This window comes from Alexandromys fortis, unplaced genomic scaffold (assembly GCF_014885135.2).
Source record: "Alexandromys fortis isolate MF-2015 unplaced genomic scaffold, M_Fortis_MF-2015_v1.1 scaffold_28, whole genome shotgun sequence".
Classification (NCBI taxonomy): Eukaryota; Metazoa; Chordata; class Mammalia; order Rodentia; family Cricetidae; genus Alexandromys; species Alexandromys fortis.
The window spans coordinates 300,543-320,066 of record NW_026067901.1 but is presented as its reverse complement, the minus strand read 5'-3'; the positions used below and the strand labels follow the sequence as shown (position 1 = coordinate 320,066).

Below are 19,524 nucleotides of genomic sequence, written 5' to 3'. Positions count from 1 at the left end.
TTTATTTATTTATTTATTATGTATACAGTATTGTCAATATTCTGTCTGCATGTGTGCCTGCAGGCCAGAAGAGGGCACCAGATCTCCTTACGGATGGTTGTGAGCCACCATGTGGTTGCTGGGAATTGAACTCAGGACCTTTGGAAGAACAGGCAGTGCTCTTAACCACTGAGCCATTTCTCCAGCTTCTACATACAACTATTATAAACATATATTGTAGTTATATATTTACTATACCCAAAGCCACAATATACAGGCAGATAACCAGGCAGTCACTGATAGTCAAACCTTTTTGCAGGGGCTGGTAGGTTACATACTTTATCAGACAATAAGCACTAAGGAAAAAGGTAAAAGAACAAGGGCAGAGAGATAAGGAGAGCCAAGCACACAAAGCCATGCAAGTATTTCTCTCCCAGTTCCCTACCAGAGCTAGCACTTCTGCTATCGTTAGCTTGAAGTTTTTTTTTTTTTTAAAGGGTGGGGGTTGACATGTTACACATAAGTATCCTACTTTTCAGAAGGAAAAAGTTTTAAAAACTAAACATGTTTCTAAAAGGGTTTTTCTCACTCCCTGAAAGAACCAACTATAAAGCTAGATTGATGAGAACAGAGAATCCTTTCTTCATTGCTTGGGTATTGACTCCATCCAAAGCTTTTTGTAACGGGGAAGGAAATGGTTCTTCCCACTAGTCAATAGTTAATTAGCTCCATGGAATGATCTGGGTTCCCTTCCATTTTCCCTATATCCTAGCAGAGGGAGTCTGGTGGCCTCAACATTCCCTCCTATTAGCTGAGAATTTGCAATCTGATATCTAAGCTGAGTTTAGATACAAGTCTCTCTCCTCAAGTGAGGAAAACTGCCATAGTTCAGCCAAGACACAATCATACTCAAAATAAGACACACAAAGAATCCTACATGTCATTCCACAGCGGGGGACTGGGGATAAAGGAGAAAGAAATGAGAGAAGGGATCATAGTGTTCAAGATGAAAGAGAAACAGAGATGTCACAACGTCTGCCGTCTGCCGTGTTTTATAAAAACAAAGGTCCCTCCCTTCTCCACTGGAAGAGTTCTCTCTGACACAAGAGTCTCTTAGCCCAGCAAGTCTTAAATCCCCTTTAAAATAAGGGGCTAAAGTATGCCAGTCCTGTGCCTTACTGTTTGTCCTGCCACTAAAGCACATCTGAAAGCCACCGCTAGGCTTGTTAGTCTACTGGCCACCCTTTTACTACTGTCTGAAGAGCCTTTGCTGGGAGCCTGCGTGTCTAAGCAGCCTTCTTTGAGGTTAGGAAAACTGTTTGCAGTGCTTTGTTCCTTTTCTATTTGATGCGCTGCCAGCCTAACACTGCAAAGAGGCTCCTCTTTAAGGAAAATTCTAGTTCTTTCTTTTTTAATTAAAAAACTATTTATTTTATGTATATGAGTGTTTTTCCTGAATATATGTTGTGTATCACTTGTGTGTGAATCCCCTGGAACTGGAGTTACTGATGGCTGTAAACTGCCATGTGGGTGCTGGGAAGCTAACCTGGGTCATCTCTCCAGCTCCAGAAAAATCCTACATAGTTTTCTAATGAATACTGGGCAGAGAGATAAGAATTTTTTCCCTTGAATGTTGACAAGATGACACAAATGATCACTGGTATTTGTATCTTTTTTTTTCTTGCCCAGCAAACCAGACAAATCTAGAGGTAAAATATTCGCTAGCAGTAAAGTCTTGATGTTTAATTCTTCCATGGTTACTCTGAACCCCACTGCTTGGCTCAGGAAGCAATAGGCATGGTAATACTCCTGAGCAGACACTGAGACAAGAGGATAACAAAATAGCAGCACTAGACTGTTATGGTTCAGAGACTGCCCAGTCAAGATCTAGACTAAAATAGAAAACACAGCTTCCCTACTGTATAGGACTTTGTCTCCTCATGTGTACATTCAAGAACAAATGATCAGAATTACGTAAAGTTTTAAAGAAGGACAGGCAGGAGATATCTACGTTTATGGAAATCAATTACTACTTTCCAAATGACCTTGTATAAGATCTAGGTTTATCAGAACTAGTTTGGGGGACATTCCAGAGGCCAGCCATAAGGACAGGAAAAAGAAGCCTGCATATGTATATGAGTGTTTTTCCTAAATATATGTTGTGTATCACTTGTGTGTGAATCCCCTGGAACTGGAGTTACTGATGGCTGTAAACTGTGGTCCTAGAAACAACAGTTTTACTCTGATGGCTTCATTCTCATGGATGCATCAATGTGGCAGGTCTATCATATTCACTTATTTAATTATCTTCATCTCTTAGTTTCTTTTCTTTTTACATAGGCTATCCCTTCCCTAGAAACAAATTTACTGTCAGGGTTAAGTTTTGTGGGCTATTTCCTCTACCTAGCATTACTAGACTTTACTAGTAATTTCCCGAAGAAAATTATCAACTATGACCACTATCACTGCCCTTTCCATTATGTATGTGTGTGGGGGTGAGGCTAAAACCCAAGGCCTTGTGCAGGTAGGCAGGAGCTCTATCACTGAGTAGATATTATGCCTGGATTTCCACTAAATATTGTGTTCTACAAGTTAGAACTCTTGACTAAAATGCATGAGCTCCACCTCTAGCTCTCAATTCTGCCAGAAAAATCCACTGAGCATGGAACTTCCTTATAGCCTTACTGTTTTACTTTCCTACAACCAACCAAACAGGAATACTGTCTCTACATGAAGGCTACTGCAATGCTGAAGAGCTGAAAGGCTTTTCTCTTCAAAGATGAGGCTTACAAATGGTAGCCCCGCTGGCTAGCAGCCTGTGTACTTGCAGTCTGCTTTGTAGACTCTACCTCAGTTCCTCCCTCTTCTCGCATCTGCTGTGAGATTTCCCCAAGACCTTTCCTTCCCTGGTGAAGTTACAAATACCACATTCCAATATTTCAGTATTATTTTACTTTGGAAACAACTGGTTAATAACTGGTGTGAGTTTTGCAAAGTAGACTCCTGCCCCCAAAAGGGGTACATATATCTTCTTGCTAGTTTCCAGTTCACCATGTAAATTAGTTATTAGCAATGATTTGGAGACTAGGCTCTTGGAGGACAAATGAAAGCAGGAAATGTACCAGTTATGCGGTTTCTTCACTCAGTCTCTGCTTATTCTCTCAGCTACTTAGGGAGAGAGGAGTATTGGAGTCTTTGGAGCAAGTACAGCCTTGTTTTCTCCTACTGCTCTTGGTTCTACCAGTTTTGCTTCCCATGTTCTGAAAGTTACTGAATGTGTAAGGATTTAGGCTGTGAAGTTCCCCTAATGAAGCGGTCTCTACTGTGAGATCACTACCACCGCTAACAGTTCCCAACTCTAAAATAAGCTTTGTATACATTAACAGCCACTTGACTTCTTTAATTAATGTTTGCATGGTATAACTTTCCCATCCCTTAATTTGTAAACCTATCTGTCCCTTACATTCAGAACAGGATCTTGTATGGTTGGTGTGTGGCTTACTACAGAGCACATAGCTAACACACACAGGTCTTGGGGTCAATTCCTAGGCATGCAGGAAAGGATGCTTCTTATAGACAATTTTCTTTTACCCATCTAACAATCTCTCCTTTCAAACTCAATGCTTTTTAAAATTTTTTTCATTCACACTTGTTTAATCTGATAGCAACTATCCAAGGTTAATTCCTTGAGTTATGACTATTACAAACTAAGATGCAAAATTTACAGCCTACTTCAAAGAGCAAGTAAAATAACTCATTAATATTTTAATATGGACTATAAACCAAAAATGACATATTTTGGATATAACTAGCTTAAATTAAACATTTATTTTATTTAGTTCTTTCTCTTTTCTTCTAGTGCTAGAGGTCAAAGCCACAGCCACAGGCATGCAAAGCAAGCATTCTACCAACTGAACTACATCCCAGCCCCTCTTCTAAAAATGATACTACTATTCAATTTAAAGTAAGATACATGGCTCACACTGTATTTCTACCAGACAGGGCTGGGCTAGATCATTTTGATTTGACACTGATATGGCTGAGTTAAATCCATTACCACACTCCATTTCCATGTTTGTATGGTTTCTTCTTTTCTATCTTTTCCTACTTTGGGTTTTTAGTTGCACGTTAGCTGGGATATTACTTATAAGTATACCTCTGTTCTTGTCACTGCTCTGGGATTTGATCTTCGTAGGTTTTTAATGACATCAGTCTATATTCATATTATACTACTACATATAGAAGGGAGATCTGACAGTAGTTAGCATCAACTCCATTTTGTTTTCTCCTTTATGCTATAATTATCAAACATCTATTTCTAACATCAGCTCCACTAAATATGTTGTTCAGTTTGGTTTTAATCAGTGTTCTTTTAGAGATGAAAACAGCCTAATCTCTTTACTTGTTTGCAGGATGATTTTTATTCGATGTTCTTATGCCCGAGGAACATGGAACATTTCTTCAGCACCTGTCTGCTGGCAGTGGATTCTCTCAGCACTATGTCAGAAGCAGAGTTTTCAGTGGGCTAGACAGCTAACTCCCTGGGTAAAAGTGCTCGCTGCCAAACCTGACAACCTGGGATAAATCCCTGGGACCCACAAGGTGGAAGGAGAGAGCCAATCCCCACCAGTTATGCTCTGACTTTGCACGCACTCTGTTGTGCACACATTACAAGGAATAAAAGTAAAAGAGCAAAGCTTACTTTGAAAGGATATGTATTGGTTACAGCATTTATGATAATATTTGTTTTTCCTCTTCAGTATTTCAAATGTCTTCTGGCATGTGTGGTTCCTAACAAATTATTCTTTGTCCCTCTGCACTTAATGTACCTCTTTTTTTTTTTTTGCTAAAATTATACATTTTAGCATGACATTTCTTCTACTTTGGATATGTTTGATTTCATAGATATCAGTTCCTAGGCTTCAAGTTTAGGACATTTTCATCACTAGTTTCTTAAACACATTTTTAGATGTTGCTAATGACTTTATTTCTCATTCTAGGATTCCAACTGCAAAGTCAGGCTGTGTGATAACATCCCAGAACTCACTGATAGTCTTGCCAGCTTTCTTTTTCCATGTTTCACCTTGGGTATCTATTGCTGTATCTCCACAACCATGTTTTATAAACTATAGAGCATACCCTCTTTATTTCACTTCTCTCAGGGACCACTGCTATATACATTTACGCGATGTATAGAAATTGTTATTATTATTTTTTTTTAGAATACTGGTTGAAAGGGTAAATCTTTCCCCTTTTACAATATCCTGAGCAGAAACAAAACTAGTTTTATCTGTACAAATACCTAAACACATATTTTTAAATTTATTTAATGATCTATAAAACAATGCTCAAGGGGCTGGAGAACTGGTTCAGCAGCTAAGAGCACTGGCTGCTCTTTCAGATCTGGGTTTAATTCTCAGCACCTACAGAGTGGCTCTCCAGAGTCTCTAACTCCAGTCTTAGAGAATTCAGCCCGCTCTTCTGATCTTTGTGTGCGAATATAGATACTTTGTATCTATATTTGAGGGAAGAACAGAATTGAAAAACTATGAGCTACTTGCAAAAGAGTGAATATTCATAATTGAAAAAGAAAAGTATCTGTAAAATAGACATCAGAATTTAGGTGTATCTAATAGTGCATCAGAATGCTGGCTGTTTAAGCATAAGAAATTTGATTCTTTTAAACTGGTGCTTCTTAAAACAGTTCTTGTTTTCATCTTTACACCTGTTTTGAGAGCTAATTCTCTGAACTCAAAAGAAAAGCACTGCTGCAAACACTACAGGCATGTGTGACAGGGCTACAGTAGAGAAGGACCCTCTCCTCCCCCAATCGATTCTAAATCACGTAATTCCCATTAATTTTCCATGCTTCAAGTCCAGCTTCTCATAGGTTTGGGAAGTGGAAACTATCTTGATGAATGCTGCTTCTGTAAGGAATTTCTGAGCTTAAGGCCACAGTGAAGGGCAAGAATTCAGCTTATATCCTACTCACTGCTGCCCCCTAGGTTTGGCATAATTTATAATAAACAGGCTAAGTCCTTTTGGAATAATTGACATTCTTTTCCAGCAGTGACAGGAAAAAGAAAAATGGTGATTACAAACCAAAAACAATTTATAAGAGAACACTTTTGATTATTATTGAATTTTGTTCTCCTTGACAATTCAGTGACTCTTCTCCACTATAAATTTAATCCAGTTTTCTAATACCTGAAGAGTCAAAAGATATTTCTGATAGAAACATCAAATCATATGTTCCTTACTACTGCTAGTCAAAAAAAATGTACTCAAAGAGTGGCAAGCCTCTGAAATTTTTATCTCATAAACTAATCATTGTCACAGACAATGGAGCAGTTCAGCTGACCCCTAGGGCGTGATGCATGGTCTGAAGTTCTACAAATCTAATTCCGTAACAGATCCAATTCAAGACTCTGAGGCAGTGATCTACAATGAACACCAGTGCCTGCTATTTATTATAACATCTATGACCTTGGGAGTTTCTTAATTGCCCCTAGCTTTGTCTTTTACATGCTCAACTTGTCATATGTACACAATAATAAATAAAAAGTAGGAATAAATCCTTCTAAAGTGAAACAAGTTTTTAAAAGTTTAGGATAAAGACAAATCAATTTAAAGACCATGCCATAATTAATATATTTAATTGGAATTGGGAGGTGAAGTCATTCCACCTCTTGGTATATACCAACTGCATAAAAATATTTTTTTCACTATCAGCTTTAAAAACGCATGAAAGCTACCCCAGAAAGCTTATCATATACAATGTAAGCAACCTAAAGCCAGATGAGGAAAAGGAAATGGACCTAGTTTCTGCCTAGAATTCCCAAAGTAGTCCCTCATGCTGCAATAAGGTCAGACATTAAATATTTGCTCAGAAATATGAACTGCATAGCAGGTGGCTCGAGCAGAGTGAGAATATCCCTGTGTGGATGGCCTTTCCTTCAGCATCTACAAGAGCGGATGGAATCTGGAACATTGAGTTTTTAAAGCACACAGAAGCATGAAGCTTGTTAAAAGGCTTCGCTTCTCTGTACCACATTCGTTCATACTGAGAGCCTGGGAGAGGGGTTCAGATGCAGGTCATCTAAGAACCACATTTCGAGAAACAGTGAGATAATGCTTTCAGTTTTCATTTAATATTTACTTACTATTTGCATATAAAGTAAGTGCAAAGTTACCTCATCATTGAGCCAGTTCAGATGGTTTAGAGTTTGAATATCTTTGCGTGTAATGGTCAAGCGGAACGCTTCACTGAGGACTTCATCCTGGTTACCATTACGAAATACATTCTTTATTTCTTTCTCCATTTCCTAAAACAAAAGATGGTACACAATGGTTTGGCTTCTCCCAAGTCTCCAGACTGTACTTACCACAGCCAATACTTCTGAGTTTACTGTTGTCGGTCTGCATCTAACGTTTTCTTCCTCATTACTCCCTCCCACCAGCCTTAGTCCTTTCTTTCTCACATAATATTCAGATCCTTGTTTCATATCAGTTCCTGAAGACTGAAATAAACTTTGCTCAAACTTTCCAAGCTCTTTAAAGGACTTCTTTATGTTTTATATTTCTGGTTCAAATGGTTTCCCAAGACAGAAGCTTACACAAAAAGCACCATGGAGTAAAGGTAGCATCTTTTAGTTAAGTTAGATGCACTTTTCACAAACAGTATTTTGTTTAACTTTTAAAGATAAAATATGGAATTTAATACAACTGTAAATATGTGAGGAAGAGACCTGGTCAGTCGTCCTCATCAACTTATGACCATGAGACCCAATATGGACAAGTTCAACAGAACCACCACCATATACGGACTGCCCATGCATGCTTCAGCATTGCCAGGGCATAAATTTCATTTTTTTTCAATAAGTATGTGATGATCACTGGTTACATGTATTTCTTTTCATCTTAATGGTGCTGAAATCAAACTGAGGACCCAGGCCTTGCACATGTGAAGCAAACACTCTACCACCAAGCTGCATCCCAGGTCCAATAATGTTCTGAAAAAGGCATGAATTAAGGAACATAAGACTTCTAAGTATTTTCAAAAATGTTCACAACGATTATTGTTTAAAAAGCAACATTACAAAAACAATGTATGAAAATATCATAATGAAACCCATTTCTTTGTATGCTAATCAAAAAACAAGACAAAACAAAAACACAAAAAGAAATAGTATCTCTTAGCTTTTATAACACAATGTGTTATAAAATGATTTCCTATCTGAGCCTGGCGGTGCAGCCAGCATATATAAAGTGGTGGGCTCATAATACAAGTATGACTTTATGAATAAACCTAGTAGGGGACATTGCTGAATTGTTTGGATGACCCACGCAGCCTTTCTAAACAAAGGGCAGCTGTAGATTTTCTTTTCAACACAGGATTTAACTGTGTAGCTCTGGCTGGCCTGGAACATCTATGTAAACCAGGCTGGCCTCAAATGCAGAAATTCATATGCCTCTGCTTCTGGTATGCTGGGATTAAAGGCATGTGCCACAACACCCTGCTCTACTGAAGGAATTTTCTCTTTCTTTCTTTCTTTCTTTCTTTCTTTCTTTCTTTCTTTCTTTCTTTCTTTCTTTTTTTTGAGACAGAGGTTTCTCTGTGTAACAGCTCTAGTTGTCCTGGAACTTGCTTTGTAGACCAGTATGTACTTTACCTCTGTAATTTCAGGAAATTCGTTTTCACTATCAGTTAGCTCATGACTTTTTTTCCCCGTTTCCTGGGCGACTGTGACAGGAATCTCCTTTTCAAGAGGTACACGAAGGTGCAGTTCTATGGAATCAAGTACTGCATGTTCCTGCTCCTGCAATCTCTGGAAAGAGAACTTTAGAATGAGTGGGACAAAGAAATCTACCACTTGACTTCTGTGAGGTGAGTCAGTCTGCACATCAGCCATTTACAGTAACTGCTTAGCTACTGCACAAGCACAGAGCCATCACTCAAGCACAGCTAACCTCCCCGACAGCTCCAGTCTGGATATGCTATTCAACTTATTATCTTAAAGAAAAAAAGAGATTACATTTACTTTTATCTTTTATGTATGAGTGCTTTGCCTGTACAAAGTGTACCAAGTAGGTGCCTGATTTCTGAAGAGGCCAGAAGGGGGTGCTGGAATCCCTGCAACTGAAGCTCCTGATGGCTGTGCGCTGCCATGTGGGTGCTGGGAACAGAAGCTGAGTCCCTTGTAAGAGCCGCCGGTGCAGCCCTTACTTTAATCTTAACACTTCTTGTTCCTTACCTGGTTTTGAAGCTGCAGTGCCAGTGCTCTCTGTTCTTCAATCTGGCGCAATCTTTCCCGGGCTCGTGAATCATAAACACTAGTTCTAGAGAATGGAGAGAGGGAGTCAGACCAGCGTCTCAGCCCAACCACAGCTCTGCAATGCACTGCAGGTATGCAGCGTTAAATAGAGCTCACAGTACAGACTCCACTCAAACCTCACCACATAGTAAAACAACGTGGTTATTTAAACTATTCTACCATGTTTACTGGAGTAATTTAAGTATAATAGGTGTGACTTCTGTAAATAAAGCTTCTTAAGGAGGCTGGTGAGAGTAAAGCTTCACTAGAAATCCACAAGCAGAACTGGGTCCTAGAGAAAACAGTACACTGTCAAGGCTACAACTAAATACCATGTATTTAGACTCGCAAAGACCAAGGGCTGATGAGTACTGAGGTGCTAGAAATTAAATGATTTCAATAATTTTTCAAACTCTGTAAAAACTCAACAGTTTATCTAATAACAAAATAAAGGCATTTACTTTAGCCAGGGGGTGGTGGCGCACGCCTTTAATCCCAGCACTTGGGAAGCAGAGGCAGGCAGATCTCTGTGAGTTCAAGGCCAGCCTGGTACAGAAGAGCTAGTTCCAGGACAGGCTCCAAAGCTACAGAGAGACCCTGTCTCGAAAAACCAACCCCCCCAAAACAAAACAAACAAACAAACAAAAAAACAAATTAAAAAAAGGCATTTACTTTTCTTTTTAACATAGCTAACTTTGGAATATTTTCCAATTCAATTTAGCTTCAGCAACTGTTACAAAGTTGACAAATATAAAAATAGAAATCTCCTAATTGGGGCTCAAGAGATGGCTCAATGGTTAAGAACTTCAGAGGACTTGGGTTCAGTTCCCAGTACCCATATGGAGGCTCACAAAACTCTAGTTCCAGAAGACCCTGCACCCCCTTCTGGCCTCTGTGGGCACTGCATGCATAAGATGCACACACACACAGGCAAAACACATCAAATAAAAATACATAAAATCTGGAAAAAAAACTATTGTAACTCTAAGAGAATCTTAAAAACCTAATACCTGAAAAGTACAAATACATTTTTTTTTTTCCCTAGACAGGGTTACCCTGTATCTCTGGCTGTCCTGGAACTCTTACTGAGTAAAAACAATTAGGATAATTAGTTGTTTGATTTCTTTCTAAATGAAAATGAAATGAGAAGAAAAATAGTATCAAAAACAATAACTTACAATTCTTTGATCCACAGCTCTGCCTGGAAGAAAGTAGGACTATAAATGGGGAAAGGAAATAAACAAGAGTCAGAAATTCAAAAATTTTCACCAACAAAAGCAATAGTCCCAACAGTTTGTAAAATTACTTTGCAATTATGGAATGAAAGATAGCCAACTGACACAAAGTAAGTAACTGAAACTTAAGAACATGAACACTACACGCGTACTAAAGGATGAACCAGTGCTCAGAGGGGAATGAAGTGCAGCCCAGTACTCTGTATGAGACATGCATATGGCGAAGGGAATCACTGAGCCAAGGTAGAGACGTGCACACCCAGCTACTCCAGAGATGGCAGGCCTACTCCAGTCTGCAACACTCTTGTGGGCACCCAAAGGAGAAACACTGAATAGGGTCCCAGGAATGCTAACTGTTCCAACAGCTTTTCCCCTCTCCACTGCTTTATCTCTTTGCAAACCCCTAACTAAGGGATCTGCCACAAATGTTAGAAGAACAAACATTCTTCCAAAGGAATCCTTTGAGGTCCATAAAAACAAGTAAATACAGCATCCAAATGAAAGTTAGGAGACCTAGTTCCATTATTTCTGTGATTCTAAGCAAGTCACTTCACCTCTATGGGCTTCAGCTTCAAGTGTTTAAAATACAGAGAGGTTAGCATTTTTTTGGTCCCTAGTCACCCTTAGGCTGTGACTTGGCACTAAAAATACTGTTCTGCCTCGTCAGTGTCATTAAGATTAACGAGAGCTGAGTATCTGTGGCACAATGAAGACCTGATATAACAACCAAGTCTGAAATCTTCAGTAGCAGTATAGTTTTAGTGTATTACACAAATAAAAAGAAGCAACATGAGAAGATGTTTATTACATGATACAAAGATGCAAAAAGAATTATTCATGATTCCTCATGAATTTGTCTGCACTCCTTGCTTGAGAATAAAGATTTTTTTTGTCTATTTATAAATTACTGTAACCTCTACAACTGTCTGGTACAGAGCAGACCCATGACTGCTGAATAAATGAATAATGTAGGGGCAAGTACTTCTCTTCAATGGACTCAGGTATCTGTTGGCTTAGGAAGGACAATTATAAGGGAAACTGAATTTCTACAGAGATTAAAAAGTATTTCTTATATAACCGAGGCATACAATAGTAAGAGCTACAAGCACAGAGCTGTTCTTAGTGCTCTGTATGTAAAACTGCTCTAGTAGTTTTACATATTGTTAAGCCTCATGAAAATCTCCATATTAGTTCATCTACAATATAATGTGTAACATGAAATTATATTACTCATACTTTATAAAAAACAAACAAAACCACCCTGAGGTTTAGAAGGACAAACTGTATTGAAACAACAAGTATTAGCTGTCCGATTCCAAAGACTATGCTTTTTCCTCTCATGCTGAAATGTATTTCAGTATGCTAACACATTAAACAAGGAAAACTGAGGACTTGGGCTATTCAAGGGGGCATTTTGGGCTTTCTGGGAAGACCACTTATTTGGGAAAGATTTACTTACTAAGCACCCACCACTTTGAGGCACTACAATTAGTACTGGGGAGTTACATGCAAAGACATTAGCAGTAAAGATATAGGGAAGGTAGAGTATTTGATGCCATCTGGGGATTCAGACACCACCTTGAAAAAAAAACACCTGATTCAGATTTTGAAAAGTCAGAATTGGAGGGCTGGAAAGATGGCCCAGAGGTTAAGAGTACTGACTGTTCTTTCAGAGGACCAGGGTTCCATTCCCAGCACCCACATGGCAGCTCACACTGTCTGTGACTCCAGTTCCACAGGATCCAACACCTTCACACAGACATATATGAAGGCAAAAACACCAATGTGCAGGAAGAAAGAAAGAAAGAAAGAAAGAAAGAAAGAAAGAAAGAAAGAAAGAAAGAAAGAAAAAGAAAAAACCTCAATCAGTGGTCACGCAAAGAAAGGGAATCCCAGTCAGAAGAATCAAGAGTGTATGAAGTATAGAGGTGTGGATGCTACACTCTGGGAAAACAGGGCAGGCCTTTACCATAGGAAGCTAACTGAAAGGCAGTGGCTGAAACTAAACTAGAAGGCAACCAGCCAAGTCTTGAAAAAGCAGACTTTAACCTAGCCAAGGACACCACTCCATCTGCCTTGTTAAACCGCTCACATTTCAAGTCATTTCTAGGAGAAATCCCCCATAAAGGAAAGGCACACACAGTAAAGAACCAATGGGAAAGGGAACATACTCTATCTTAATATCAGCTTCTCCCAGGAAAGAATGCTAGCTTCTGTTTACTTCTCCATGGCGTGTTTGTAAGCACCTTACTATCATCATCATCATCATCATCATCATCATCATCATCATCATCATCATCATCATCATCATCATCATCATCACCATCACTCAGAGACTAGGTCTCATGCAGTCCAGGCTGGCTTCAAACTCACTGTGCACATGAGGATGACATGATTCTCCTGCTTCCACTCTGTGAGTGCTGCAATTACAGGTCTGCACCACCACAGCTACTTTATGTCACTTTCACACTGACAAATGTGTTTCAAGAGAGTAACAGACTCACATGAAGGCCAAAAAAGCTAAAAGCAGAAGTTAGACCTGACTCTAAACACCACGTAAGAAATAATGAATCCAACTAATAAAGTCTCCTTGAAAGACTTAACAGAGAGAACGTTAAAAAAAAAAAAAAAAAGCCGGGCAGTGGTGGCGCATGCCTTTAATCCCAGCACTCGGTAGGCAGAGGCAGGCAGATCTCTGTGAGTTCAAGACCAGCCTGGTCTACAAGAGCTAGTTCCAGGACAGGACAGACTCCAAAACCAGAGAAACCCTGTCTTGAAAAAACAAAAAAAAAAAAAAAAAACAAAAACAAAAAAAACAAAACCCACAAAAGCTTAGAATAAATGTGGGAACTGCAAAGTAATGGGCTGAGACCATTTGGTCACCTGTAATCATCCCCTGACAACTGGCTACTAATCATCACCCAAGCAGTCACACTGCCACGCTGCACAGCACAGCTATGGAATTGCTACAGAGGACCTGAAACCTCAGGAGAAGTAAAACTCTATGTGGAAAAGCACATCTCAACTGAGCCTTAGACCAGTGTCAGACAAGCTGAAGGACAAAGTACATTAAAGACAGAAGGAACAGTGATAGAAGACAAAAACATGTATATTTATAGACTAACGTGTGTCTAGTATGTCAAGACACACACAGGAATCTATTTACAAACATGGCTTCCTCGCTGACTTCCATGGGTTGGCATTTGACCACAGACTTGCTCCGGCCACCTTAGATAAACAGACCTCACCCCAGTCTCTCTTACTTCATTATTCTTCACAGCACTGATAATCACCACTTATTGCTCACTACTTCCGTTTCTTACCTTTTATAATAAGAAGCTCCTGGCCAGGCGGTGGTGGCGCACGCCTTTAATCCCAGCACTCTTTAATCCCAGCACTCGGGAGGCAGAGGCAGGTGGATCTCTGTGAGTTCTAGGCTAACCTGGTCTACATAGCAAATTCCAGGCCAGCCGAGTTTAGTGAGACCTTGCCTCAAAAACAACAATAACAAAACGCCAAATGAACAAAACAAACAATAAAAACAATAAAATGCAGCTCCTTGAGAACTCTTGCAGCCCGAGCTCTTAGCCTCTGAGCCATCTCTCCAGCCCTAAACTCTTGCTATCTTAATGTCTATACCAATATCTGACATAGAGTAGGTTCTCAAATAAATACTTACTAAAGGAAAGAAAGTGCCAGAGAATTTGAGACTTGTGGAAAAGTTCTTTTTATAACACATGTACGCATTTTGGCTTAATCCTAAGTTTAATAAAGTATCCTTGAGGTAACTGAATATTTTAAGGATCATTAAACCTTTTTAATGACCAGATATGAATTTTAGAAAGATAGCTGTGGTTACAGCATGGACGGAAGACCACAGAAAACTTAGCATGATGGAAGACATGAAGAAGACGAGTGAAGGCTGCAGGAAAAAAGATGGAATAGGAACTCACTGAGATAATTTGAAAAGCACATGAAAGAGATCTAAAAAGAAACAGTTCTATATTATTGACTTTTAGTGAAGGAGCTGTGATTATGGAAGGAAAATGACCGACCCTTCCCCTAGGTTTACCTGGAAGCTGGAGTTTGAGATTCTTTCACATTGAGTAAAATCACAGAGTCTGATCCTAAACAAAGAAATACAAGAGCGTGTCACTGTTAGTAAAATCCCACCATTACCATGTCTGATTCCAGTTTAAGCTTCTACACACTATGCCACGCTCTATGTCACAAACGTAGCATTAAGCATAGGACAAATAACAGATAGTGTAAGGACAAAGATGGAAAGAGAGGAACAGTTTCACTTTACTGAGACTAGAAACTAGTCTTGGGAGGAGCTTCTCCTCCCAAATAAGGACATCATTAAAAACACAGGCACATCTGTCCATCAGCACTGACCCTCCTCCTGTTTCTAGGGATAAGAACAGGCCACAATTTTAAGTCTTGAGTTTTAAGTAAGGTGAAGAGAAGGAGATAGAGAAAAGGGAAGATAAAAGTCAAAGGTTGAGTTTATAGAAATAATTTTAAAAGCACAGATTTTATCATTGTGTTTTAAATGTCCTTCTGAAGTGTTACAATTATACCCTGACTTAGAATATTCATCACACAGAACAAGGACAGGATCAATGTCAGGTCGATGTTTGCTCCAGTCTGGCTTCAGTTCAGTATCTACTACATGACAGGTATTCCTGAGGTTTGAGAATTTTTTTATTTTAGATTTCTAGAAAATAAAAAGATAGTTCTCAGCAAATCATTTCACAAAATCTAACAGAGGTGCCCATGAGTAGTTAAATAGTGATGTCGCTAGAAATTAAATCCCCAAATAAGAATTTTCAGAAAGTGATGAGAATACTAACATAAATCAAATGAACTGAGAAAGGAGGGAGAGGCTTCAGAGACGTGTGCTGTGTGTGTCAAAAGAACCCTCTATCTCAACACTTCATCTAAAATGAGGATAACTACATAACAAAACTGTCACCACCACCAATGCTCAGACAGGATAGTTGGGCTAGCTAAGGGTTAGATAGGAGATTCTTCTTTCTTTTTTTTGGCTTTTCAAGACAGGGTTTCTGTGTAGTTTTGGAGCCTATCCTGGAGCTAGCTCTGGTAGACCAGGCTGGATCCGCCTGCCTCTGCCACCTGAGTGCTAGGATTAAAGGTGTGCTCCACCACCGCACCCAGCTGAGATTCTTCTTTCTAACCAAGGGTTTTCAACCTTTCTGAGATACACAAAGCTTCTATCAAAATTAATGCATATACAATAAATATTTGCTTAATGTTTGAAAATTCTCAGGACTTCAAAGAACCTCACTTGCATTGTAAAGTAAGAGAAACAAAAAGAAGTTACTGAAGCAGTCGGGTTGAGTGAGCTTGGACTCTTCTTTGCTCACAAAGTTAAAGTATTTAGCTTAGCAAGGTAGAGCACTCCTGTAACTTCAGCTCTCCAGAAGCCTAGGCAGTAGGACTGCCCAAGTTCAAGGCCAGCCTCCTATATAGCAAGTGACAAGTAGTCAGGGGTACATAGTAAGACTCTTAAAAAATATTATATCATGTCATTTTTTTTTTCAAGACAGGGTTTCTCTGTGGTTTTGGAGCCTGTTCTGGAACTAGCTCTTGTAGACCAGGCTGGCCTCGAACTCAAAGAGATCCGCCTGCCTCTGCCTCCGCCCGGCTATCATGTCATTTGTATACAGAAAAAGAGAATACCCTTTTAAAAAAGGAAGGAAGGGAAGAAGGAATGGAGGTGGGGGAGAGAGAAAAACAAGAAAACAGAGGAATGAATTTTATTTGTGGGTTTGGTTTCATCATGGCATGGCTAATTGAATCATATGTATTTAATGAAAATCTTCTATGTATTAAGTTATATGTATTACAATTTTGCCTGCAAGAGATACAATGACTAGTTACTGGTGCTGTTAGTATCATTTACCTTCAGATTGTGTGTTTGGTGTCAGCAAGTTATCTGGCTGCTGTGGAGTAGAGAGGTGATGGTGAGGCTGATGGTATGGATCAGAGTCTTTGGAGCCAAATGCAACATCTGGGGTACAGGACGACAGGGAACGCGCATCATGGGACAACCGTTCCCGTGTAGGTAGAATGCTGGCTGATCCAGAGGATGAAGAATCAGAGCCGACTGCATGAGATGCACAAGAGTTTCCATTTCTTAACAGTGAGTCTTTCAAAGAGTTCTTACTGGAACTAAGACACCGAGATCTGGTAAAAGAAGGATACAGTTTCAACATCAAATAGTCAACTGTAAAGTTAAGTTTATATAAGATACATTTGTGACTCACAGGTGCAAAGGAAAATGTGTGGTGGGCTTGGCTACAGAGAACTGTTTCCCTGTGACCATCTGCAACAGCTGCCTGTAGATCTCTTTTTCTTCTTCTTGAACTGTCTATAAGGGAGAGAAAAGAAAAGTTCTTAAATATGAGGCAAACACTTCTCAAACAAACATGGAGATATTCTCAGAATCTGCCAAAGCTCTCGTAGTCCAGAAGATAAAGGAATACTGCATCCTGATGACACTCTCAACGTGTGCGTAAGAGGAGCTAAGCAGAACTAAATCTCAGAGAGAGCTTGTTTTGGAAAATTATGGCAGATATAATAGTGCTGAGAAGCTATTGAAAGCCAGAAAGCCACGAAGCAATTATTTAATCACTCAAATGATAATCAGTCCAGGAAAAAAAAATTAAGACTTCTGAATTAGAATCTCAATAATCCCTTGAGTCCTGAGCCAATTACAAAGGTCCCAATAAGGCAGGCATACAGTCAGGCTCTGTCAGAGGAAGGGATCTTGTATTCCATGCAGGTCTAAGTATTTTCTGAAAGCGGAGTTCATCCCCACCATTTATTTACTTATTTTTCTCTAAGTCTCAATTTAGTATTTAAGAAAAATCCCCATATAATCTGTAACATTTACTCACTGACTTGAACATCTACTATGCTTTAGTCACTTGAGATTTGGCATTGTATAAAATAAATTTCCAGCCTTTATGGAGTTTATATTACAGTTATTAAAGGGACTGTCAATCAAAAACTTGTTCAAGCACGAAGAAAATTAAAGGGCAAGAAAGATACAAACTAATGGAGGGGAAACAGCAAGAAGGTACAATCTTGCTAAAAAGATGATCTTTCAGCAGAAACCTAAACTAAGGAGGGATGTAAATAAATACATACATATATGTATATAAGCACATATATAATATATATTATACATATGTAAAGGCAAAGCCCAAGGCAGGAATGTACTTTAAGTTTTAAGATCCATGAAAAGAGTAGAACAAATGAGGTCACGAGAGAGTGTGTTCCGTAAGCACCTCTAACCCTGCAAAGCATCTATTCTACAAAGAAGCAATGCTAGGTTCACTAAGAAATGACCTGGTGACTTTTTTTTTTCTGTCAATTATGTTTTTTTTTTTAAAGATATCCTTGTGACTTTATTTTTTTAATTAATTAATTTATTTATTAAAGATTTCTGTCTCTTCCCCACCGCCGCCTCCCCTTTCCCTCCTCCTCCCCCAATCAAATCCCCCTCCCTCGTCAGCCCAAAAAGCAATCAGGGTTCTCTGCCCTGTGGGAAGTGACCTGGTGACTTTTTGCAGCCACCAGTCTTCACAATATAAAATTTATTGTTAGGGTTTCTATTATGACATTTCATTAAGCGCATTCACATTTTATGTAATCACAAATGTTTGGGGCTTAAAAATTTATGTATGTATGTATGTATGTATGTATGTATGTATGTATTTATTATGTATAGTGTTCTGCTTGCATATGTGCCTGAGAGCCAGAAGAGGGCACCAGATCTCCTTGTAGATGCCTGTGAGCCACCATGTAATTAATGGCTGGAAATTGACCTCAGGACCTCTGGAAGAGCAGCCAGTGCTCTTAACGTCTGAGTCATCTCTCCAGCTCTATAAATGCTTGTTTAAAGCAGAATGAACTGAGAGGCAGAGGCAGGCAGGCAGGCAGGCAGGCAGGCAGGCAGGCAGGCAGGCAGGCAGGCAGGCATATCTCTGTGAGTTGAAGGCCAGCCTGGTCTACAGAGTGAGTTCCAAAACAGTCAAGGCTGTTCCATAGAAAAATTCCTCTCTAAAAACTAAACATAAACAAAAACAAACAAACAAAGAAATAACTAAAGCAATTAACTATGACAGTGACTAGACACTAACATTTCTCTTCCTGAACCTTTCACTGTTGCTGCAAAGTAAATTATAATTATATTGTCATTATAATGTTACTTATTTACTACATGCATTTAAATTGTGAAGCAGGACAAATCCAAACTATCCTGAAATTTAAACAGCTAAGTGATTAAAACAAAAGGAAAAATTAGGTAACCATATGGTGGATGAACAGATTCCAAGGAGCGAATAACAGTTTGTGATGTTCTCTGCAGGGCACTGGGGTCCACACTATTTTATGCCTGGCACATTCATATTATAGCAACGATACTGATGACCTTGTCTAGTGTTTGAGATATTGGTTACGTTCTTCAAAATAAAGAGCAGGGAGTTCTTGTGGGACACCATAAATGACAACAGTCAGGGGAACAAGGCAGAGACTGTTCCAAGAAGAGAGGGAACACTAGGAATTAAGAAGGGACAGGACAGCTCAACAGCATGGGGAAACAGAAAGGTGACCTAAAGGAAAACAGGAATTGGAGAGACTCTAGAGTAAGGCTGAGAGTGTACACAGCCCTCCTGACAATGAGCAGTTCTAGATTCAGGAGTCTTCCCTTGGAGAAGAAATCCATTACGCTAAGTTCCACAGTCTAGATTGCTATGGTCAGTGCCACTTTTAGGTAGTAAAATGGCAGGCTTGAAGGACTTTGGGGTTAGACCTTTCCTTGGTAAAACCAGGGACTAAACAGTAGGATTTAGTTACTGGCCAGAAGAGTAGGACCGAAGTCTTACTTCTGGCCCTGAAGAATGATAGTAGGAAAATATGAAAAGTCTTTGTTTATTGTAAACTAGTCTTTTTCTTTTTTTTAA

The 19,524-nt window shown here is 39.2% G+C and overlaps 1 protein-coding gene across 10 annotated transcripts in view; it reads right to left on the bottom strand.

Moving 5' to 3' along the window:
• Senp1 (SUMO specific peptidase 1) overlaps positions 1-19,524 on the bottom strand; it is a 60,800-nt gene that overhangs the window by 11,293 nt on the left and 29,983 nt on the right. For all 10 annotated transcript variants that reach the window (XM_050128987.1, XM_050129008.1, XM_050128946.1 and 7 more), the window contains 7 exons: positions 16,822-16,925; positions 16,458-16,741; positions 14,601-14,655; positions 10,472-10,510; positions 9,234-9,318; positions 8,652-8,807; positions 7,173-7,304 (listed from right to left, as the gene is read on the bottom strand). In XM_050128987.1, the coding sequence (XP_049984944.1) occupies positions 7,173-7,304; positions 8,652-8,807; positions 9,234-9,318; positions 10,472-10,510; positions 14,601-14,655; positions 16,458-16,741; positions 16,822-16,925 (855 nt within the window). The remainder of the gene's footprint in view (positions 1-7,172; positions 7,305-8,651; positions 8,808-9,233; positions 9,319-10,471; positions 10,511-14,600; positions 14,656-16,457; positions 16,742-16,821; positions 16,926-19,524) is intronic.